Source organism: Anolis sagrei, chromosome 2, assembly GCF_037176765.1.
Source record: "Anolis sagrei isolate rAnoSag1 chromosome 2, rAnoSag1.mat, whole genome shotgun sequence".
Classification (NCBI taxonomy): Eukaryota; Metazoa; Chordata; class Lepidosauria; order Squamata; family Dactyloidae; genus Anolis; species Anolis sagrei.
Genome location: NC_090022.1, coordinates 155,078,041 through 155,103,415, shown reverse-complemented (window position 1 = coordinate 155,103,415; position 25,375 = coordinate 155,078,041). Strand labels below are relative to the sequence as shown.

At 40.1% G+C, this 25,375-nt stretch overlaps 2 protein-coding genes across 3 annotated transcripts in view; one reads left to right on the top strand and one right to left on the bottom strand.

Moving 5' to 3' along the window:
- Nucleotides 1-635: 635 nt before the first annotated feature.
- The window catches only part of IDUA (alpha-L-iduronidase), a 70,666-nt gene continuing 45,926 nt past the window's right edge, over nucleotides 636-25,375 (bottom strand). For both annotated transcript variants that reach the window (XM_060763714.2, XM_067463971.1), the window contains 9 exons: nucleotides 24,342-24,544; nucleotides 22,975-23,154; nucleotides 17,245-17,461; nucleotides 14,311-14,520; nucleotides 12,862-12,983; nucleotides 8,876-9,001; nucleotides 5,385-5,461; nucleotides 3,608-3,708; nucleotides 636-2,535 (listed from right to left, as the gene is read on the bottom strand). In XM_060763714.2, the coding sequence (XP_060619697.2) occupies nucleotides 2,438-2,535; nucleotides 3,608-3,708; nucleotides 5,385-5,461; nucleotides 8,876-9,001; nucleotides 12,862-12,983; nucleotides 14,311-14,520; nucleotides 17,245-17,461; nucleotides 22,975-23,154; nucleotides 24,342-24,544 (1,334 nt within the window). In that variant the 3' untranslated portion in view covers nucleotides 636-2,437. The remainder of the gene's footprint in view (nucleotides 2,536-3,607; nucleotides 3,709-5,384; nucleotides 5,462-8,875; nucleotides 9,002-12,861; nucleotides 12,984-14,310; nucleotides 14,521-17,244; nucleotides 17,462-22,974; nucleotides 23,155-24,341; nucleotides 24,545-25,375) is intronic.
- Nucleotides 11,719-25,375, top strand: part of SLC26A1 (solute carrier family 26 member 1) — a 51,091-nt gene continuing 37,434 nt past the window's right edge. Inside the window, exon 1 of the mRNA XM_060763711.2 lies at nucleotides 11,719-11,836. The gene's annotated coding sequence lies outside the window, so the exon portion shown is untranslated. The remainder of the gene's footprint in view (nucleotides 11,837-25,375) is intronic.

Here is a 25,375-nt window from a genome sequence, read left to right as displayed (position 1 = left end):
AATAAGATCAGTGGTTCTAGATGATTAAATATGATTTTCTGTGGGCAAGCAGATGGCGACAACTGGATAGCATATGTTCTGTATCAGAGCTGATGTGGTCTATCCAACGCAGTTTTCTGAATCAGCACCCCAAATAACCTAAATCTAAATCTAAAATTGACCAAAAACTGATTCATAATCCTTTTGATACTAATGAATGTTTGCCTTCTTTGTGTGTAAACTGACCTGAGTCCCCTTGGGGAGAGAGAGCGGTCTATAAATAAAGTTGTTGTTATTTTTATTTTTATTATTATTAATTAATGTTGGAGGGTGGTCCCTGGTCAAAAAAAGGTTGGTAACTACTGCTCTAGATTATACATTCATAATAGTGATACAAAATTCCAGCCATGACAGATATCACTACCCTGATCTCACATAAGATAAATCAAATAAGTTCTCGACTTAGATTCAAATGGAAAAATACCTGATTCATCCTTAAGGCCATTCTATAATACTTCCCTCCACTCTCAATATAGGCATATCATTTTAAGATTTCTTTTCTTTTGTTTGTCAGCCATCTTGATGGCCACCAATGCTGGGTATGGGTACAATAGTCGTCTAAATGAGAAAGCAGGAAAGAAACAAACACAGCAGGATGCAACATAGATAACAGCTTGTCTTTAAGGTTAAAGTGCATTGTGACCGCATTTAGAACACACTTCTCAATCTTTTGTGAAATCAAAGTCTGGCTCTTTTCTCCCTGCGTTCCGTCCAAATCTTATTTCAGGTGAACAAATATTTAGAGACAAACACAAGCAATAGCATTGCTCAGTAAGACTAGATAGTTCCACAGAAAAAAAAATCCTCCTTGCACAAATAATAAACTATGCTCTATGTTATTTCTGTTGCATTCCATTCCCAGCAAGGAGGGAAGCTTATTGTCCTCAAACGCTAGGATCTAAAGCTGCAGGCAGTCCCACTTGCTGATGCTACACAATACCGTAAAGGACCAGGAAAGCAAAACAACCTGGACTTTTCTCCCTCCTTTTCTCTGACCAAGACTGGAGGAAGGGGTTGCATGCTTCCTGAACAAGACCTTCACTGATTCAGAGTAGATTCGTAAGAATAACTGCACTCTCAATGTGGAATTTTCTGAATACCAGCTTATAATAATATTTTGGCATCTTGAACTGGAAAACAGGGCTGGTATGAATGCTACAAATGAATGCTCCTGCAAAGGATTGTTACCTTGTTGGAGGTGCTGAAGCTTGAGCACCTCAATGATGCCACAAGCAAAACCGTGAAGGGACACCCAAGACGGAAAGGTCATGGCAAAGAGGTCATACTAAATACAATCCCTGGGGAAGGTAATGGCAACCCACTCCAGTATTCTTGCCAGGAAAACTAAATGGACCAGTACAAGCAGAGATATGTTGGTATACCATCGGAAAATGGGACTCCCAGGTCAGAAGATGGTCAAAATGTTACTGGGGAGGAACAGAGGGTAAGTTCAACTAGCCCGAGACGAGACAGTGCAACTAGCTCAAAGTTGAAAGGAGGGCTAACGGCCAACGGTGCTGGAGGTGAACAACGAATTCAATGTTCTAAAGATCAACACACTATGAACCTGGAATGGAAGATCTATGAGCCAGGGCAAATTGGAAGTAGTTATTGGTGAGATGTCAAGATTAAAGATAGACATCCTGGGGGTCAGTGAACTGAAATGGACTGGAATAGGCCATTTCACAACTACTTTGGCCACATAATGAGAGGACAGGAAAGCTCGGAGAAGATAATGATGCCGGGAAAGTGGAAGAAAAAAGGAAGAAGGGCCGACCAAGGGCAAAATGGATGGATGGTATCCTTGAAGTGACTATTTTGACCTTGAAGGAGAAGGGGGTGGCGAGGGCTGACAGGGAGCTCTGGCGTGGGCTGGTCCATGAGGTCACAGAGTCCGAAGCAACGGAACGAGTAAACAACAATAAATGCTGCTCACCATCCCAAAAGCTTTTAAAAAATAATACATAATCACATCATATAACACTTAGTCTGAGATGATTATTCTACACTAGCTACTAACAGTAACAAGGTTGGTCTGCAAAAAGAGGAGTCCAGAAAGAACTACAGCTTTGTTCTAATGCAATGCTTGGATTGCCATCCAGCAGTCTTCTTGAACTGCATCTTGTCATTCCACACCACTGGATATATTGCTTAGGACTAATTGAAGATGAAGCCCAACACATCTGGGAGCTTGGAAATGTTGTAATATGTCTCTAAATATGTGGGAGTAATGGTTGGGTTGGGGGTCTCTGAAGTCAGAAACTGAAGGTGGAAATCAGGGCAAGGAAGATGACATGATACTTTGTGATTAAGGCTCTGGCTTGCATAGTATATAAAATATCCATGTGCAATCTGCAGAATTGATTCTGTAACATCTGTAGGGAACTCTCGATCCTTCTCAAGATGCTCCGTTGTAGTAAACTGGTAGAGAAAACAGGCCTGGCCTATTCCAATAATCCACAGCACGAACTTTGTAAAATCCTGTCACAGTCGTTCCTGGTAAGGGAAGGCCAAATGCATGTAGTTAGGCCACGGTTTCATATACTAGGGTATTTCTGCATGTATATAAGGACTCAGATTAATAAAACATAAAAATTGGGACCCAAAACTGTGTATTTTAAAAATGATGCATGAACACTGGCCCTGAATGAGCATCTAGAACAGGATAAGGCAGTGGTTCTCAGTGTGTGGATCCCCAGATGTTTTGGCCTTCATCTTCCAGAATTCCTAGCAGCTGGTAAACTGGGATTTCTGGGAGTTATAGGCCAAAACACCTGGGAACCCACAGGTTGAGAACCACTGCAATAAGGGAAACTGTGATCTTAGGACACATGTGGGGCTCTAGGGTCATATCTGTAGTCCTTGAGGATAAAAAAATGCATTTTTTTCCATTTTGGGTCTTTACAGGGTGTGGGGATATTTTTGTCATATTTTAATCCCCTCAGGTCAATGTAAGCACTTTTTGAAACAAGGTATGAATATAAAGTGTCTTCTATTGACTTCCTGTAGTTAAAAACAATGCATGTCTTGAGACTAAAATGTCTCAGGGGACCTAAAACATAGGGAAAACACCCCACTAACTTGTGAAAGATTCTAGAAAAATACAAACTCCCTGTGGGTCCTTTTTGTAAGGGAAAGTTCAGATGTGTAAATATGCCTTTCCAAAACCACTCTAAACCTTTGCCTGCAGCATCAGAAATCTTGGAATAATGTTCTAGGAGTGCAGAAAGAACCCCCTTAGCTTTTTACAATAATGAAAATGAACTCAATCCTGAATCTAAATGATATTTTTTCTTTCAAAGGTTGGAGGGAGTCCACATGAGGGATGGAAAACTGGGGTCTATGTTTTTGGACTACATTTCCTATTAATTCCCACTACCGGCTATGCCAGCTAGGAATAATGGGAGTTGCAGAGCAAAAAACATTGGATGCCAACATATTCCTTAGACAAGTTCTATACTTTCCACCATAAATCACATAGGTAAGGGTATCAAATGTCATTCACTAACTGATACAATATTAATTGACACTGATTCTAGAAGTAAACATAAAGAAAAAAGGGCTTTACCTGGACTATAGATTAGCATTGTAACTATGCTATCTTTCACACTGATCTGCTTGTATGCTTTCCCGTCTTGAGAGAACACTACTTCAAATTTTTTCAGACACCTATGAAGAAAAGTCATGGAATGAATTATAAGGTTTACAAACATATTGATGTATTGTTGAAAGCTTTCATGGCCGGAATCACTGGGTTGTTGTAGGTTTTTTCGGGCTATATGGCCATGTTCTAGAGGCATTCTCTCCTGACGTTTCGCCTGCAACTATGGCAAGCATCCTCACTACCTCTGAGGATGCTTGCCATAGATGCAGGCGAAACGTCAGGAGAGAATGCCACATAGCCCGAAAAAACCTACAACAACCCAAAAATATTGATGTTTATGTTTGCGAAGGTGATTCTTAGGTAAACATCTGCAGAAATGGAACAAATCTGTTCCAGATGCGTTTATTTCTAGGCAAAAGTAAACCACTACCACTCTACTCCACGGAAGTTATCTGTTTCATGATCTATTTTAACATCAGGGTTGTCTGCATAGTATTTTGGCTCACTGTATAAACTCGAGTATAAGCCGACCCGAATATAAGCCAAGGCACTTAATTTTACCAAAAAAAACCTGGGAAAACATATTGACTCGAGTATAAGCTGCGGATGGAAAATACAGCAGCTACTGGTAAATTTCAAAATAAAAATAGACACCAATAAAATGACATTAATTGAGGCATCAGTAGATTCGATGTTTTTGAATATTTACATAAAACTGTAATTTGAGATAAGACTGTCCAACTCTGATTAAACCTTCTTCAATGTAACCTTCTTCAATGTAAATGTGCTTACGTATCCTTCCAATAAATAATAATAATAATAGAGTAAAATAATAAATGTAATAAATAATAATAATAATAATAATAATAGAGTAAAATCGTGGAAATGTAATAACAGTAAAAATAGAGTAAAATAACAAATGCAAAAATAATAATAGAGTAAAATAATAAATGTAATAACAATAGAGAAAAATAATAAATGATAATAATAACAGAGTAAAATAATAATAATAGCAATAATAATAAAGTAAAATAATAAATAACCTTGACTCAAGTATAAGCCGAGGGCAGCTTTTTCAGCCTAAATTACAGCCTAAAAAAGGGCTGAAAAACTCGGCTTATACTCGAATATATACGTTAGCTAGACAACTGCCTGCCTTTAGCTTTCTCCTTGCCAAAAGGTATATTGGTTGGGTCCACTTTCACTAGGTTTAGAATGTGGCTATGTTTGCATACATTTCTTCCATGGTAGGTATTTTCCTATGTCTTCCTCCACCCCAAATGAATGCATTTCTGAGAGCATCTTTCCATGTCTTTTTTCTGACATATGTATATTTCTCCCAATGTATGTATTTTTCTATACTTCATTCCCCAATGTATGGATTTCAGAAAGCATTTCCTTGTATATAAAGAAGATCCAAATAAAATTCTCCATCCTTCCTGGAGATAAGAAGCAGGAAATGTTGGGGCGGCTGGAGACTGAAATGCTTGAGATAAAAGACATGGGGAATTTAAAAGACTAAGTGATTTCCCAGTGCCCTCAACACACTATCATTATTAGTTTGGGAGTGGACAGGGGAAGAAGAATGGTCTTTTTTCAACTGGAAACCCAAACCCAAACTGGAACTTGCAAAATACACTACAGTGAATATATTAGTAGCATGGTTTGATACAGAAAGTGATGGCAAAGACTCTACAAATGAATCAAACATAATTCCACATAGCTTTAGGGAGTAACTTACTTTGAATTCACACAGCTGTCATTCCACGTTACCAAAACTTGCCCCTTTGTGAGACCAATGAGGCGGATGTTGCTCACCTGGTAAGACAAGAGTGAGTTAGATGAAAAACCACATGTATAGAAAGTGTAAGACAAGACTTAGGTTCTGTAATGCAGTTGAATGAAAATTCATCATCTAAAGGAGACATGAGAGAAGCCTCCCACAAGGATGATAAAAACATCAAATCATCTGGGCGTCCCCTGGGCAACGTCCTTGCAGACGGCCAATTCTCTCACACCAGAAGCGACTTGCAGTTTCTCAAGTCGCTCCTGACACGACAAAAAAACAAACAAAACAAATCTAAAGCATGATCAGGGAAAGCTTACAAAGAGCTTCTGGTTTTAATTGTTTGGTTTTAATTGTAATTGTTTATTTGATATATGTGTAAGTCATCAAATTGCTGCCTGTTGTTATGTCGCCTTGAGTCCCCGCCGGGGTGAGAAAGAAGACATATAAATATGGTAAATAAATAAATAAATGGCTGACTAACTAACTCAGAAAACCAAACAATATTTATAATATTATAATGTAACACAATATAATACTAGTAATAACAATACAATATTATAATCATATATTTACATTACATGTAATATTACTAATAATATTACAATATAATGGTATAGTGCAATATAGTAATATATAATACTGATATTGTACTATACTAATAATATAATATATTGTATGAAAATATATCTTGTAAGCCGCTCTGAGTGAGTAAGTCTACCCATTTTTGAGGGGTTGAATTTTTAAACTAAATTTCTAGACCCATACAAGAATATATAGGGTACTTTTTCTGAATAAATATTTATTTATTTATTTATTTATTTCACTTACTTATACCCCGCCCTTCTCACCCCGGGGGGGGGGGGGGACGGGACTCAGGGCAGCTTACAGAGGAGGCACAATTAGATGCCCAAATCCATTGACAAGCAGTACAAAATACAAAACAATTCAACAGTTAAATTAAAATATCAATACATAATAAAATAATAAAACAATCTCATGCTCAGGGTTCAGAGTCCATATATCCATTCCATTCCATTTGTCCTTGTCTATCGTCAGATCCTTAAATTAGTTGTCAGAATGACCAAAGGCTTGGTCCCACACCCAGGTCTTCAGTTTTTTCCTAAATGCCAGAAGGGAAGTCGCCGATCTAATCGCCCCGGGGAGTGAGTTCCACAGGTGGGGGGCCACCACTGAGAAGGCCCTGCTCCTCGTCCCCGCCAACCTCACTTGTGATAGTGGCGGGGTCGAGAGCAGGGCCTCCCCAGAAGATCTTAAGCTTCGAGATGGGATGTAGAGGGAGATCCGTTCGGACAAATACACTGGGCCGGAACTGTATAGGGTTTTGTAGGTCAAAACCAGCACTTTGAATTGTGCTTGGAATTGGATCGGCAGCCAGTGGAGCTGACGCAGCAGGGGAGTGGTATGCTCCCTGTACGCCGCTCCGGTGAGCAATCTGGCTGCTTCTCGCTGGACTAGTTGAAGTTTCCGAGCAGTCTTCAAAGGCAACCCCACGTAGAGTGCGTTGCAGTAGTCCAACCGGGATGTGACAAGAGCAAACAGTTGCTTCCAACTCTGGATCATGAAATGTGGAATTTTCCTAGAATAGTGAGGCTCTTTCAGGCAAAATTTCGTACCCTCTGGACCTTTTGCAGCTGTCCATCTTATGATGCATAGGTTGCATACAGTTACCCACCTTTTTTATAATAATATTTATTAGAATATATAGTTAAACAAAATTAATATTAAAATGAGAGAGAAGACAAACAGACCATAGAATAGTGTTGTCAAGGACAGAGAAAAAGGAGAAAAAATAAAAAATGGAGGGGGGATAGAGAGATACTTATAGTGGTTATAAATATGTAAGTGAATATGAGTATACTAGTGATATAAAAAATAAACAATAGAGATTTTGACTTCCAGGTATCTTTCTGAGATCTTTCCTTTTCTTTTCTCCTTCTCCTTATCTTCTCACCCTCCTTTCTTGTGGTCTTTGTTTTCATATTGCCTATTTCTTTTCTACTAGTTCAACATCTTCTTGTTTCTTTGTTTATAATATTCAGTGACTTTTTTCCCCCAATCTATTTCCTTCACTTTTATTCCTTGAAATGAGGAAAGTGAGCTTGTCCATATTTCAAATCTCTAATATCTTCGCTATCCACTCGTCTTCTTCAGGTGTTTTTTTTTTGTTTCCATCTTCTCACATAAAATATTCTCGCTGCCGTGGTAATCAAAAATAGTAATTTGTCTATATATTTTTCTGCTTTCATCTCATGTATTCCTAACAAAAATACTTCTGGTTTCCAAGGTATCTGTATCTCTAAAAAAAAATGTATTTCTTTCTGTATTTGTTTCCAAAATCTTTTCGCTCTGTCACATGTCCACCACATGTGGAAATATGATTCCTGCAAGCATTACTCATATTGCTATAACATTTTCTAAGCTTCTTCGGGGTCATATACCACTTGTGTGACATCTTTATCCAATTCTCTTTTAAGTTGGTTGTGTATGTGTATTTTATTTTTTCTTCCATATTTCCTCCCACTCGTCTCGTCTAATTGTCCTTCCTATGTTTTCTTTCCACCTTTTCATATAATTGACTCTACTGCCCATTTTAATAGTTTTTTATAGATTTTACCCACCCTTGATGGTTTTACAACCAAGACACAACCATAGTTCCTTGATGAGGACTAGGTGCAGTTGTATCAGGCATGAGCAAACTTCGGCCCTCCAGGTATTTTGGACTTCAACTCCCACAGTTCCTAATAGACGGTAAGCTGGCTGGGATTTCTGGAAGTTGAAGTCCAAAACACCTGGAGGGCTGAAGTTTCCCCATCCCAAAGTTATAGGCTATGCCAGGGGCATCAAATTCATTTTCGCTGAGGGCCACATCAGCCTTATGTTTGCCTTCAAAAGGCCATTTGTGTACAATTGTATAAATGTAACTATGTTGTCCTGGCATTGAAAGTCTTGCAGGACACATAAAATGATGTGGTGGGCTGCATTCGGACCGTGGGTTTTGCATTTGACACACATGGGCTATGCTGTAAGAACGACTGATGAGCTGTTCCTTTTCCTTTGCTCCCTTCACTATTTGGACAGATTCTTTATCGAGTCCCCTTGGGGAGATGGAGGTGGGGTAGAAAAATAAAGTTCTTCTTCTACTACTATCACAGAACTATTTACAGTGTGGTGGGAGAACAGATCCATTAGGTGCATAGCAAGGTGAATTCTGCCTTGTATCAAATCAAAGTCACTGACAAGATTGACTTAGAAAAACAAAATCATCTGTAGCTGTTTCCTGAAATGCACCAAGAGATTTTGGGCTCCCCACTTTCCAAACAACGTGGTTCTATGGTGAACTCAAACAAGCACAAATATTTATTTTGAATTTGAATAAAGCTTCTACAAACATAAGCAAACAATGGCTAGGATGTGGTGCCCACCTGATTGGGAGCAGCAAGGGGCTTTGCGCAGATGTGGAGGAGCAAAACAGCTGGAACTGGGAGCTCTTGTTTCAGCATCAGATGGCCTGATGCAGGAAGTAGAAATGGCCCTTTCACCACAGGATCCTGTGAAATGAAAACAGGAACAAAGCCAGATGATTTCTAAGAAGCGTATATTGTATTGTAACCTTGTAAATATTAATTCTGCAGATATGCTGAGGGATATTCCGAAAGGTCAGAGTACATATGCACTCACTTCATTGTATGAAACTAATAAGTGCCTGGATAGGAAACCATCTTGTAATAGATGCTTTGAACTTTCTGAAGGAATAGTGTGAAAAGGTGCAATAAACCTGTTGCACTCCAGACCAGGAAAAGCCCTCTGACTTTAAACACCATGCAGTTGAGTAGGAAAACAATCCCTTTATTGAAGATAATTAAAAAGCAGTAAAGTAAAAAAGCACTTTAAAGAAATAGGTAAATCCAATTAGGTATGAAGATAAGCCAGAACAAAGTAGTCTAGAGAAATAGTCCATCAAAGCCCATGAAAAACAAAGGCAAAAACTTCTCTAATAAAATCCAAGAAACCAGGAAACATGAATCTAAGGCATGAATATAAAAACATAGAATCCAAGAATCAAAACAATGAAATAAAGCCACTTAAGCATGAATCTTTCCAAGCAAAGCTTCCAAGAAACAAGGACAAGAACTTGACTTGATTCCAAACGATGCTTCATCTGACTACATATCCTGCACCTGGGGCTTTTATCTCCTTGTTAAAGTACGTCCCAAGCGCTCAGAAACTGATTTCGCTTTAGCTTCGAGTCTCTTATCTTTCTCTCTCTGAGCCTGGCAGAATGCCGAAGCCACTTCGGCTCTTCTGTTTTGACTAATCTCCCCCCGTCTATCTATTTGCTCATTAATTTCTACAGCTGGGCCAGGTACCAGGTTGAAATAATTGGTGTGACCCATTTCCTTCTGACATATTGGCAAAAATAGGAGCACCATTTATAAAGACTTTTATTGATGGCCTATCAGTGACAACTGTTGGCTTCTATTTCAATGGGGTGGTGAATTTCCAGTAGGATTCAGCCGAGACATTAATGGAGGTATCCAAGGAACTCAACCATGGGCCCCCAAAAGGCTCTGTCTATCTGGTAGCTCTTTTTATATTTGGACTGCATGCCTCAACAGATTCACTACCCCATTGACAAAGAAGATGCCAATTATCCCTGTAGCCTATGTTCCCTTTTTCTAATGAGCTCAGGGAAATATTCATGGTATTTTCCATTTTTATCTTCACAAAAAACCTTATGTAACATGTTAGATATAGACTCTTCCAAAGACATGGCTGAATAGGGATTCACACCCAGCAATATTATTGCTTGGCACACTAACCACTATACCATATTTTCCTCCACAATTAATTGTTCACTCATGCGAAAAAAGATTGAAGAACTGATGGGCAAAGACAGGAGGGCCACAGATGGGAGACAATCACAAAAAAGTCGTTATGTAAAGCAGTGGGGCTGCACTTAGCTGCTATAGTAAGGTGGATTCTGGGGTAGACTGGCCCTTGATCACATCTAGTTGCCTTCCTTTGTTTTTACATTTTTTCCTCCTAATATATTTCCTCCTAATATATTCCTCCCGAATATGCAGTAATCTATTCCTCCCGAATAGATTACTGCAACACACTCTACGTGGGGCTGCCTTTGAAGATGGTTTGGAAACTTCAGCTAGTCCAACAGTTGGCAGCCAGATTACTAACTGGGGCGACACCCAAGGAACGTACCACCCCCCTGTTATGTCAGCTCCACTGGCTGCCGGTCTATTTCCAAGCCCAATTCAAAGTGCTGGTTTTGACCTATAAAGCGTCCAGGCCCAGCTTACTTGTCCGAACGCATCCACCCCTACGTCCCACCTCATAATCTAAGATCATCTGGGGAGGCCCTGCTCTCGCTCCCGTCAACAGCACAGATGTGTCTGGCGGGGACGAGAGACAGGGCCTTCTCGGTGGTGGCTCCCCACCTATGGAACACACTCCCGATTGAGGTAAGATCGGCTCCCTCCCTCCCGGCTTTCCAAAAGACATTAAAATCATGGTTTTGGGACTAGGCTTTCGGAAAATAGATGCAAGCAGCACTTTAGAAGGACATTGACCGGAACGGCGATACAGCTGATGAGATTGTTTTACTGTTTTAATGATTGCTTATGTATTGTTTTTAACTATGACTTATGTTCAATTGTGGTTTTATTATTGTAATTGCTATGTAGTGGCATCGTAACAGTGCCCATTGTAAGCCATCCTAAGTCCCCATTTGGGGGTTGAGAAGTAACAAGATAGAAATATGGTAAATAATAATAATAATAATAATATCAGAAATAAGCCCATCTGGTAATGATGATAAAGGGGAAATTTCACCAAAACAAAGGGTAAAGTGTTATCTTCAAATTAGATTTGTGGGTAAATAACGATGGGATGAGGCAATGATCCACCCCTACAAACCACCTTGGTCCTACATTAAAGGGTGTATGTTTGCTGAAAACAACTGAAGTTCTTCCTTTAGTAAAAGGTAAACACTAGATTAACTGTCCATTGAGCAGCAACCAGTTTGCCTTCAAGGGAGATCAACAGGAAACAGACTCCCCGGTGTTTAAGCATGTGTTTACAGAATAATATTGGATATGGATCACAAGTGAAACAAAAAGGGGAAGTATTTACATGAGCCTTGTTTGTCAAAATATTTTTAGCACAAATATTTATATATGACATACATTTCTCTATTGATATATATCTATATATGTAGATATTAGAGTGCTGCCTTAGCATACTGCAGAGTCGCCTCTAAGGAAAACAGCAATCAAAGCAAGCAACAAACGTCTAGAGAGCACAAAATTGATAATGCTGACAACTCTCGCCCCATATATGGAACTGGAGACTAAAACTGCAAGTGACAGGTAAGCAGAAAGAAAGTTGTATTATATTTTCTATGGACTAAGCTACACTACAATATCATTCATATTGATATAGGCTTCTCTGAAAGCATATTGGGAGTTGCAGTTTGATGAAGATACTGACCATTCTGCCTGCCCCATCTCTAAACTGCATTTACAGTATTCCCTGGGAAGAAGAGGGAATTACAATTAAGGGAATTTTAATATGCAGTGGGCTTTTAATATCTGTTGCTGGAGTTGAAGTCCAAAACACCTGGAAGATAAGAGTTTGGGAATATCTGTTCTAGAAGGATGGGGGGAAATTATCCAAGGTAAGGGACAACTACAGTATTACCAGGGATGTTGAGGAGGGAGATGGCAGCCATTGAGGTGTTCTAAGTAGATTCACCCAGAAAGAGAAATCTAAATTTTGCTTTGTTCATTTTCAGTTTTATTATTTCACAGTGAAACTGAAAACTTAAGATTAAGTCTTAGTCATACATACCTAAAACCCTGTCTATTCTTATTTGAGAGAAAAGCCCCACCAAATATTGTAGGTAAATCACTGTGGTCGGATCATCTCCAATTTTAATTGTGCGAAAGCCCTCCCGGCCACTGCCAACACCTGAGCTTCAAGAGTCAGCACTGAGTGCAGGACCCCCAGACTGCGAGACCTGTGTCCCCAGGGGGAGTGTAATCCTGTCGGGCATAGTTAGCCATCCTATACTTCGATTGGTCCCACGACTGATCAAGAGGACCTCTGTCTTGTCAGGATTGAGTTTCAGTTTGTTAGCCCTCATCCAGGCCATCACAGCTGATTCAGGACCTGAGCGGCTTCTGTATTTGGTGGGATTTGTTTTCCAATAATTATGTACAAACTGATTCTTGGTATTTGCTGGGGTTTGGTTCCAGGATGCTCATTGTTACCAAATTAGGGTGGGAGGATATTTTCAAGCTGTGGATGGTTGAATCCTTGGATTGTATATGAATATGGAGGGCTGACCATATTGCCCTGGATTGCATATGGAATTATTTCACACAAATAATACCTCAGCTTCTCTTATCTGCTCCATTTGCTTGAGAGAAGGGAAATCTGGAGCTCCCAGTTTCTTCCACTGCAAATATGGGTTGGTGAGGTTGTTATCCATGTAGTAAGTCACATAAACAAGTTCTTCAGGAACACAAGGGAAAGTAACATGTTACAAGTTTGAGTTTATTTAGTGTCAAGGTATAAACTGTAGACTTCAAATGCAGCACCCCATTGTATCATATTGCAGCAGAACAAATAGAGTTCACAAGATGACTGCTGTGCCCATACTTTGGGTACAGTGCCTTAAGGCGGCCAGTGTTATCAGGAATATGCTCCAAGGTCTCAAGTCTGTGGTCCAGTCTAAGATACCCAAATCTAAGATACCCATGACACCCAAATATGTTCTTTATAAAGTGACAGGTATTCTTAGAAATCTCAGATTAGGAAACCATACAGGAAACAGAGACAACAACAACAACACTTCATTATTTTATTATATTTTGTTGTTCGGGCTTGGCCTCATGTAAGCCGCCCCGAGTCCCCGTTGGGGAAGATGGTGGCGGGGTATAAATAAAAAAGCTGACACAAATATAAGCCGAGGCACCAAATTTTACCACAAAAAATACCCTGGGAAAACGTATTGATTTGAGTATAAGTCGAAGGTGGGAAATACAGATACCAATAAAATATATACCAATTAAAATACATTAATTGAGGCATCGATAGGTTAAATGTTTTTGAATATTTATGTAAAACTATAATTTAAGAGAAGACGGTCCAACTCTGAATAAACCATTATTCTAACCTTCTTCAATGTAGATGTGCTTATGTATCCTTCCAATAATCGTAAAGAGAGTAAAATAATAAATGTAATAACAATAATAATAGAGTAAAATAATAAATGTAATAATAACAAAAAGAGAAAAAAATAAATGTAATAATAATAATAATAATAATGAGAGTAAAATAATAATAATAATAATAATAATAATAATAATCCAGTAAAATAATAATTAGCTTTGATTCAAGTATAAGCCGAGGGAGGCTTTTTCAGCCTAAAAACAGGGCTGAAAAACTCAGCTTATACTCAAGAATATATGGTATATGAAATGCTTGTTTTTTCCACTTTCACAGAGGTCCTACACCCATAACATGCGTGAAAGTGAAGAGATTTTTTTATGCAAACATAGGACAGGTGCTAAAGTAAACTTTCTGGAAAACAAATCCTCTCACAAGATTTTAGATGCTAAAAACCTAACTCACATCAGAAGAACCAAAGAATATTTGCATCGCAACACTCACTAGTATTGAAACATGTGACTGTTGGATCGTATTCTCTCTATATCATGATTCAATTGTGTGGGACAAGTTCTGTAAATCAGCTATAAACTATGAATAATTTATCAATGGCAAAAACATGATTTGCATTTGGTAAATAGGCACAGAAACAATCAAGGCTCAATCTTACCTTTCTGTTTGGGGATGCTAGTTACATTTATTGTCACAGCACTGACGTTTGAGGAAGTCTGATTATCATTGCTGGAATAGATTAGTACAGATGCCTGCCAGCTGTCTGACTGTTGAAGCTCAATAGGTTTGTGAAGGCTAGCTATGACTCCAAGTGTATTTTGCTCCTCAGCATCATGACTGTAAATATTGGCAGAGACTTGTTCCTCTCCTGCTTAAGAGAGAGATAGACGTGAATAAAAAAGATTTTCGTTTAATAAGATATCGAAAATGTATGTATGTTAGAGAATGTAGAAGACGAAGAGGCTGTAGCTTGGTGACAGAAACAGTTCAATACCTGGTATGTCCCTCTACCACACTCAAGAAAAATCTAATGTTAACATGAAAATCTATAGAAACACTCGTAGGAACATCTCAGCAAACGAGAGACCAAAAGTGGTAGGCTAAAATCCGAAACCTGAAGTCATGGCTGATACCGAATGAAAGACTCTTCCACGGCACACAGAAGACTGGTTGACTGCGCTCTGGCCCCACAAGATGCAGAGCCAACCTTAAGAAATGGGGCTACAAAATGGAGTCCACAACATACGAGTGTGGAGAAGAACAAACCATGGGCCACCCACTACAATGCAGCCTGAGTCCTGCCACATGCACAATGGAGGATCTTCCTACAGCAACACCAGAGGCACTCAAGTGGCCAGTTACTGGTCAAAGAACATTTAGTATAATGCCAAGTTTTTAACTTTGTTTGTGTTTTTAAATACATTACAACTGTGCCCTCAATTTGCTTCTGACACAATAAATAAATAAGCATGAAAATCACTTTAGATGCATCTGTCTTGCTGCTTTGCTTTTGGAACCTGTTTCTGGAAGCCATGATAGATTGTGAGGTCTAGATTTGACTTTTTAAAAAGGCTGGAAATGATCTGCATGGCTGAGGGAGAAAAGTAGATGCCAGAAGAAGAGTAGGAAGAAGAGGAGGAGGAGAAGACAGCTTCTCAGAGAGGCAATCCAGGGGACACAAGGAGCTTGAAAAAGAAGGTTTGGGAAGCGGTTGTCCTGAGAAGATGAGAAGCACACACTGCTACTAGCACCAGAGGGACATAAAATTAGCAGAAAGAGTAGGGACAGAAAGGGTGAATATTGCCTTAGACCTGCACATGTGAGAAGGAACGGGTTCATATAGAAATCAAAAACAAATCCTTGGATGCAGATCTCTGCTTTTGTTGAATTGCAGTAATTCTCAACCTGTGGGTCCCCAGATGTTTTGGCCTTCAACTCCCAGAAATCCTAACAGCTGGTAAACTGGCTGGGATTTCTGTGAGTTGTAGGCCAAAACACCTGGGGACCCACAGGTTGAGAACCACTGTTGTATTGGTTCTTTGGCTTTGTTAACCCCCCACTCATTGCATCTCCAAAAACAACAACAATAACAACAACAACAACAACAACAATTTATTTCTAACCTTCTCCTCTCTGCCCGAAGGGACTCATGGCAGCTTCCAAATATAACATGAAAACATGGCAAACATTCAATGCCATAAAAAATAAAACATCTACACATACAATTAAAACAGAGGAACAACTTAGGCTAAACAGTGGTTCTCAACCTGTGGGTCCCCAGACATTTTGGTCTTCAACTCTCAGAAATCCTAACAGCTGGTAAACAGGCTGGGATTTCTGGGAGTTGTAGTCCAAAACACTTGGGGACCCACAGGTTGAGAACCAATGGGCTAAAAGGTTACAAATCAGTCAGTCAGGCATCGTTGATCGTACAAACAGTTAAACTCTGTATAAAAATATGAACTAATATATAGCTCTTCAATAAAATTAACTTAAATAGTCATTGTCAGCTTGGTCTACTAAGATGCCATCAGTGATATCATTAATCCTCCCTTTCATAAGCCAACAAACAAGAATAGGTTTTTAATTCTTTCTTGAAGGAGATGAGTGAGGAGGCTGTTCTAAGTTCTTTTGGGAGGAAGTTCCAGAGGGAAGGACCAACCACAGAGAAGGCCTTCTCTCTTATTCCCACCAGCCGCACTTGAGATAGTGGTGGGACCAAGAGGATGGCCCCCTCTAATGATCGCAGAGTCATTAGAGGGGTAGGTTTATAAACGTGGATGTGGGATGTCAAACAGCCTGGTCCCAAACCATTTAGTGCTTTATAGGTAATAACCAGCACTTTGTATTTAGCCCGGAAGCAGATCAGCAGCCAGTGGAGCTGCCGTAACATGGGAGTTGTCCAAACCCTGTATGGCGCTCTAGTCAGTAACCTGGCTGCCGATCTCTGAAGTAGTTGAAGCTTCAAAACTATCTTCAAAGGCAGCCCCACATAGAGTGTGTTGCGGTAATCCAAATGAGATGTGACTGAAGCGTGGACTACTATGGCCAGACCTGGCATCTCAAAGTATGAGCACAGCTTTAACTGTGCAAAGGCACTCCTGACCAACGCTGATACCTGGAGTTCCAGGGTCAGCAATGAGTCCAGAATCACCTCCAGACTTCAGACCTGTGTCTTCAGGGGGAGTGTGATCCCATCCACCACATGCTGTAACCCCACACTCTGGTTTGCCTTACAACTCACCAGGAATACCTATTTGTCTGGATTTAATTTCAACTTACAAACAACTCTTTCTCTGCAATTAAATGTGGTTGCTATCACTGTTAACCCAGCCATGATACTTCTTTCCGTTCTATTATATATAGCATGTGTAGCTTGCTAAAGAATGGGGCAGTAAGAATTAGACTATAGGGGGAACTACCACTGTTAATAAACGGTGACCCACAGACAACAGGAAACCTGAAACATCCATCATCTTAGATGCACTGATAGTTAGTAAAATATATTGTCTTATTTGACATTTGAGGAACAAAGGACTCTCCCATTCTAGTGATCTAGCATAGCAATTATGATTTTAAGTGTTTGCTGTACCTAGCAGGGCCAGCAAGCCCATCACAGTGAGCACAGGCTTCCTCACCATCTGGACGTGCGGGGGATTTGTGTTGTTCATCTGAAAGCGGGCTGTCAGTGTCCTCTGGGTGAAGTAATGTGGATGGTAGCTCAGAAAGGCATTGTCATTACTCAGCAAAGTGTAGTTTATAGTGTTGTTGGCTTGAGCAATCAGTAGGTTTTGATGCTGGGCAATAACCTGGCGAAGAAAAATGGAATTGCATCTTTAACCATTAGCAGCAATTACTGTGTTGGTCACACAGAGTACCATATCTGTGCCATATTGGTTAGATCTAAGAACTTTGTCAATCATCTCACTGAGGAATTAAGAAAAACATATTTACATCTTTTATTTCAAATTAATATATTGAAATATTAATTTATCTTGGGTTTTATGTAGACTGCACTTTATCAAAATTTCACATTAATTCAGTGATCTGCAGAACTTAAGTGATTTGCATGATTCTTCTGATTTTGCAGTAGTACTCTTTTGTCCTTAACCCAGTGGCACAATGGGTTAAATCCTTGTGCTGGCAGGACTGCTGACCGAAAGGTCAACGGTTTGAATCCAGGGAGTGGGGTGAGCTCCCATCTGTCAGCTCCAGCTTCCCATGCAAGGACATGAGAGAAGCCTCCCACAGGATGGTAAAACATCTGGGCATTCCCAGGGCAACCCCCTTGCAGCCAGCCAGTTCTCACAACAGAAGCGATTCACAGTTTCTCAAAAAAACCCTCTTTTCACATAAGTACTTCCCTATTTTTGATCACAAGGGTGAAGAAGAAGAAACTCTGCAGAGCATTGAATCAATACTTTACCTCTCTCCACAAGCTCTAGGGCTTCTGGTATTTCAGCACGTATTTATGAATTTGTATACTTTCAGACCTTTGCAAGCAACAAGACTAGGAAGTTGTTCATATTTATTAAAAGTTGAGACTCTCAGTTGCATCCAGAACCAAGATCACATTTTATAGATTTTCTGTGCTTTCTGCAGAAGCATATGCACTGCCTTAAGAATAAACAATAGGAGTGAGATCATAATTTTTCTTTCTCCCACCTCATTTGTCCCTCCATTGTACCATTGATAATACATTGGCACTCAGGACTACCTGTGAAAGAAATTAGATCCACGTGCAAGCTTTGAAAACAAGACTAACACCACCAAGATCCACTAAGAAGTCTCTCCAGTGGCTTTAGTTGACCTAATTCCCAGTCTTGCTAAAATTAGGAACTTAAGAGGAGGATTGCAATAGTGTAACTAATCAGATGTAAAGGGATTTGCGGCCTCTGCCCAAATACACAGGGCAGAAGGTTACCTTTTTAAGAATGTCCAGCTCTGCAAATAGGCAATCTGTTAAAAGTGTTTTTGAAACCAATATACTATTGAATGAGAAACTAGATTGTGCAACCAAGATTTTTGCACCCAACCGTGTTCTCTTTCAGCACTTTCAATTTGCTGTACACATGTTTAACAGAAACACATTAAAACCACGCCTCGTTCCCCTACCTTTTTCTAAGTCAGTGTTTCTCAACCTTCCTTATGCAGCCACCCCTTAATACAGTTCCTCATGTTGTGGTGACCCCCAAACATAAAATTATTTTTGTTGCTACTTCAGAACTATAATTTTGCTACTGTTATGAATCATAATGTAAACATCTGATATGCAGGATGTATTTTCATTCACTGGACCAAACTTGGCACAAATACCAATACGCCCAAATTTGAATACTGGTGGGGTTGTGTGGGGATAGATTTTGTCACTTGGGAGCTGTAGTTGCTGGGATTTATAGTTCACTTACAATCAAAGAGCATTCTGAACTCCACCAACAATGGAAATGAATCAAACTTGGCACACAGAACACATATGATCAACAAAAAATACTGGAAGAGTCTGGTGGACATCATTTATATGCTTATGTATTGTTTATTTTATGTGTGGCACTCTGGAATGCTTTTGTGAGCCATCGTGAGTCTCTTCAGGGAGATGGTGACAGGGTATAAATAAAGATGATGATGATGGTTATTATTATTATTGTTTATTTCAGTACCCAGCAGAAGCCTCTGCTTCTGAAAAAGGATGGCCAGTATTTTTTTTCAGGTTCTTTTGAAAAAACGCTGATGTAGCAATCATCCTCTGAGTCACAAGATGTGTGAGTCAGACTTTCCAACTTCCCAGGCTTACAAGCTCCAAAATCTGGACAGGTTTTTTAAAGTGCCTTGACTTTGTCTGCTGTGAACTGACTTTCACTTAGATTGACCTGTTTGTTCTGACTTCAATAGAAAATTACATTAGCCCCCCCCCCCCCCATTTTTCACAGTAGTTAGGGATGCAAGTCCCCCATGAAAATAGGGGAAGGGAGGGTTTGAAATATTTATTTTTTTTACTGAAAGAACACCTTTCTAGAAAATGCTACATCTTTCAGCACAACTACGTGGTCAACTTCCACTGGAGGTTGATCTCAGAATCATAGTGTAAGACTATAGTCAACTTCTGGTGGAAGTCCAAGGAGGACATATTAATAAATCTTGCAGATAATCAAATCTGCAAAAGTTAAGCCCACAGATATATAGGTCTGAATGTAGTGGTCTCATTTTCCCACAAACCGAATTAGAAAAGCAGAGTGCATACATGTGAATAGGTGGGAATGGAGGGGGAAAAGACCAAGAGATCAAAATTGAAAGGGACTAAGGGGATACCAACACACCATCAAGATGCAGCCCCTGATTCAATGCTTATGGTTGATCGTGGCTCTTAATGTTAAAAATGAATCATAGAGTTGGTAGAGACCTCATGGGCCACCCAGTCCAATGTCCTGCCCAGGAAAATCGCATTCAAAGCACCCTCGACATATGTTCTTTGGCATATGGAGGGGGAAGTGTCCATCCCTCTACTCCTAAAACTTTTTCTTGTATATAGAGATGGCATTTATTGTTGTTGTGTGTCTCCAAACATTAGTTACCAATGTACACTAACACTATTTGGGTTTTTGGGCAAGATTGGTTCAGAGGGGATTTTGGCTTTGCCTGCCAGTGAAGCTGAGAAAGTGTGGTTTACCCAACTCAGCCAGTGTATTTCCATGGGTGAATGGGGACTTGAACCTTGGTTTCCATGGTCCTGGTCTATACTCAAACCGTTACACTATGGTAGTTCTCTATTAGAAATTTAGTGATGATAGCAACAGTCAAAGATTTAGAAAGCAAACAGGGAATGCCTTCAGAAGCTGCTGACACAGATATCTGAATGGCTAAAAAGTGGTTAGAGATATTGCAGTGCTATGTCTGAGAAACATCTCAGCACAGTATCCTTTCTCCGTAGATAGCTTATCAGTAGAATGCCCTCTCATTCAATTGGAAGAAATTTGATAATTACCTATGTGTAAGCCACTTTGAGTCCCCTTCAGGGTAGAGAAAGTCGGGGTAAAAATAGGGTAAATAAATAAATAAAATAATAAATAAAAAGGTAAATGCAAATTTCCTTCTCTGTTTAACACAAAATAATTGCATCTGGCTGTAGACCACAAGTGGGAATTGCGTGGCATTTAAGATGTTTCTGGATTACAACTCCCACTGGAAAGCCAATGTGAGGAAAGTGGGACTTACAACGCAACAACCTTCGAAGGGTTGTATGATTCTCACCCCTAAGAGAATAATGCTGGTCCAGGCTAGTGCAGACTAGGATATGAAAGGCTGGGAGATGAGCCGGCTAGTGCAAACCAGGATATAAGGGGCCGGGAATGGTTAAAGTGCTGTAACCAGCAATAGTAATTATGGGCCTGTGGATGTTCATTTCCAGGGCCTATTAGAGGGCCATTCAGGATAATAGGTGGAATGTACAAGGCCGGATTCTTATAATGTCCAGGGCTGGGCTAATACTGATAATTCTCAAAGGCTTGGTGAAACCACTAGGGCTTCAAGCTCTTATGAAAAGAGGGGAGGGATGGGGCCTGACTTATTTCCCTTGGAAGGGCATTCCAGAGATGGGGGGCCACCACCAAGAAGGCCCTCTCTCTCATCTCTACCAGCTGTACTTGTGACGGTGGTGGGAGCGAAAGAAGGGCCTTCCCCGATTATCTTAGGGTTCGAGCTGGTTCATAGACAGAGATGCGATTGCGAAGATAACGAATATAAGAGAACACAGTGTCAAATATATTTGATGCTAAATAAAATATAGATTTTTTCGTATCTGTAGTATATGTGCTAGCTCCTCTTACTTGCCGTTCAAGTCAGGTACCTTTCAGCACTATGTATCAATGTGAGAAACGATGCCACCTTGTGTTTATTACAGAACACGTCTGGATTTTCAGGACTGAATTCTTGGTTTTGATTAAAACGTTTCAAAATTTGCTATAGTACATCTTTCTCAGTATCAACTTATATTATGAAAAATAGTCTTCTATATGTAAGCATGATAATAATGGATTCAATGCATTAAAATAAGCCATTGCCCACCAATGGCTGGAACAGTCCAGTCAGAGATTGCATGTGGCTGATATACTATGGCATACATAATAGAAGCTAAAACATTATTAGTGACAAGCAACGTTCCTTAGAATATATACAGTCTACTACCCCATTGCTAAATTTATCTATCAAAATTAGAAAGCAGTCATAAAACAGACCTTATTGTAAGATTATCCATGACCATCTTTTCTCCTACCAAGGTCAACGTGAAAATATTGCTTTTTTTTTTTACAAGGACTTGTAGGACTGTGTTGAAATGCAGATAGGAAATACTTAAACAAGCTAACAAACTCTATCCAACCCACTGACGCCTCATCCTGCTTGCTCCAGAATAAAGAGTGAAAAACCGCGATGTAAGGACGGTATACTGTATAAGTACAGTATAACTCTGCCCACTCCTCTCTCTCTCTCTTCTTTCCCCCTCCCCTCCTTCCTTTGCTGGAGCCATCCTTCTCCCTCCCTGCTTCCCCACTGGCATGGGGCTCTCACCCGGTTGCCCGAGGAAGAACAACCGGGAAGAAGCCCCTGTGGAAGTTGCCTTGGTGGCGGCCCTCTCCAACCCCAGAGGAAGAAGCCCCAACAGAAGCTGCCTTGACACCAGCCCTCTCCAGCCCCAGAGGAAGAAGGCCCGGCGGAAACTGCCTTGGCACTGGCTCTCTCTAACCCCAGAGGAAGAAGCACCGGTGGAAGCTGCCTTGGCGGCGGCCCTCTCCAACCCCAGAGGAAGAGGCCCCAGCGGAAGCTGCCTTGGCAGTCCTCTCTGCACCCCTCGCCGGCGCCACTTCGGCAAGTGAGCTTTATAGATCTGTGTATACAGTGTTCCCTCAGTACTTGTATTTTAATATATTTTTTTTGAAAAACCACGAAACAGCGAGTTCGCGGGAGTACTGAGGGAACACTGCATTGGTCCATACACTTCTACTGTATCTGTTGATTAGCCAGGTAAGAACACTGCCAGCTTTCCTTAGGCTGCGATCAAGTGAGAGGCACCTTTTGTTTGCCACATTTCTGTTATCAGTTTCTGGGTGAAAATCTCCATTGAATTGTGGGAGATTCCACTTGAGAATGTACTTTCCAACCCTAGAAGTTTACGGGTTTGGTCTAGCTGTGATATCTCAGATATCTATCTGAGCAAACAAAAAGGACTGAGAAAGAAGCTTCAACCGGTTTACTCTTTGTTTTGCTATATTCCAGTTACCAAAAATGAATAGAAAGGGATAATGCCGATATTGTTAATCAAGTGTGGGCTCACCTTTGCCACCATAGCTGCATAGGTTACATCCGCTCTCCAAGGCTGTGGGAACGACCAACCCACCAATGGATCTGCTTCATCGTTGTATATTGGCACAGAAGCAAAGCTGGGAAAGCTCTTCTGAATCTGTCCCACTGCTTCAATTTCTTGTTCTAAGATGTGAAGTGAGCTCCCACCTCCCTGTGATAACAAATATTGTTCTTGATCAGGTTATTAAATAGATTTTAACCCGATCTCTCTCATGTTATTGCTCCCCTTTAGAGATCACAAGATAACGTATATGAAGCATTTTGAATGTAAAGAACTATCTAGTATAAAACTATCTCTGTAACATAGAATGGCGATTTTTCAAATTCAGTCCAGATCATCAACATCACATTCATTTTGGAAAATGTGAAGCTCCATAACCATTTGGGAAATGGGATTCATAACCCTTTGGTAAAACCACTGGTCAAATGACCTTTTGGAAATATATATAGCAGAGTTACAGAAGTGTTCTGGTTAGCTGCCCAGAAAACATCTACTCTCCCTTAAAATATATTTGCCTTTAAATCACGCTCTCAAGAGACAAAATAAATAGTCTTATTTAAAAGTAACAGAGTTGGTTTACTCAAAAACTTCATGTATACAGCATACAAGCACTTTGCTTGTGAATCCAGTTACAATAGGATTTTGTAGTCGTTTCTCTGTATAGGTAGCACAGGGCATTTTCCTTAGAAACAATAGCCCATAGTCCAAAACATCTCTCTGTTTTATCTCTAAGCATATTGTCCCTGCATTGAAGTCTAAACTGAATTGCTCCTGCAGTTTTCCTAAAGGCAAACTGTTCTTATTGAAGTCTAAAGCAAAACACTGAACTGAAATGGAGTCACAGTCTCGAACATGTTCAGCTCTGATCACATGATCTGCAGCCCCTCCTACAACAAAAAAGGTAGGTAAAATTGCAAACCAATACACGCATACAATACAGTAAGCAATTATATACATAACAAACCACCAGTGCTATTTTTTTTTACATGAGAGAACACTTCTCTAGGAATTTCTAGGTCCTCCAACATGACTTCATGGTCAACTTCTGCTGGAAACTGACCACAGACTCATATTGGAAGATCCAGATATTACCAGAGAAGTATATTTCTAGGGTTTTGTGTGTCCTATGGAGGTCACAGAGATTCCCAAAGGGAATATTTTAATCAAATCCATGAATATAATCAAATATGTAAAAATCAAAACTGCAAAGGAGAAGGGATGACTGTAGTCATTTCCTTCGGTGTATGAAGGCAAACAAACATGAGTGTTTTCACTGGGCATTTTACAGAGCATTTTACATGTCATGGATTCCACATCAATTGAAACACAGATCTGACCTTCTTATGCATTGCAATGTAATCCAGCCTGACACCTGTTTCTCCAGTAAAGAAATTTGTTCCATTGTAACAGTGACTGAGGAGGTGCCAGCATATTGGGGACTTTGGAAAGGGGTGGAAAGAGTCTCCTGGGCCTCCCAGTTTCAGCTGAGGACTGGCTTTCCTTAATCCTTCAGAGCAAGCATCATAGTAGTTGAGGAATCCTAGGAGTGAAATAACAGAGTCATTGTAAGAAAAATATATTTTTAGATAACAGTATTATACAATCTAAGAGAATGAGTGTGGTGTAGGTCAGTGGTTCCCCAGATGTTTTGGCCTTCAACTCCCAGAAATCCTAATAGCTGGTAAACTGGCTGGGATTTCTGGGAGTTGTAGGCCAAAACACCTGGGGATCCATAGGTTGAGAACCACTGGTGTAGATCTAAGAGAGTGAGTGTCAGACTATGACTCCAGTAGACCTGGTTTTAATTTCTTCTTCACCATAGAAACCTACTCAGCTCAAGTCACACTCTCCAAGTCTGAGAGAAAGGCCATGACAACAAAGGCTGTATTCACATTGCACAATTATAGCAGTTTGACACCTCATTAACTGCCGTTGTCTGATGCTATGGATTTCTGGAATGTGTCGTTTTGTGTAATATTTACCTTTCTCAGTCAGAGAACTTTGGTGCCACAGCAAACTACAAATCCCAAGATTCCACAGGATGGAGCTACTACACTTAAAGAGGTGTCATGTTGCTGTAATTCTGCAGTATGTATACTCTGAATGGCAGGAACATATGTCTCTTTAACCTGACCTCATTCACAAGTAACCCCTCTAATTCAGAAATAACTCATTAGCAGCAATGGCATTGCACCTCCCAGCAGAGAAGAGCTAGGTGACCCTGACCCACAAAAAAGGATTGATCTGTGTCACTTTATATATATAATTGCAAACCAGTGACTCCCAGCTCATTTGGTACACCCAAATTCTACTTTTTAAGAGCAAAGGTCAAACGATTCATGGCTTCGTAAAAGGTTAGACAAAGAACACA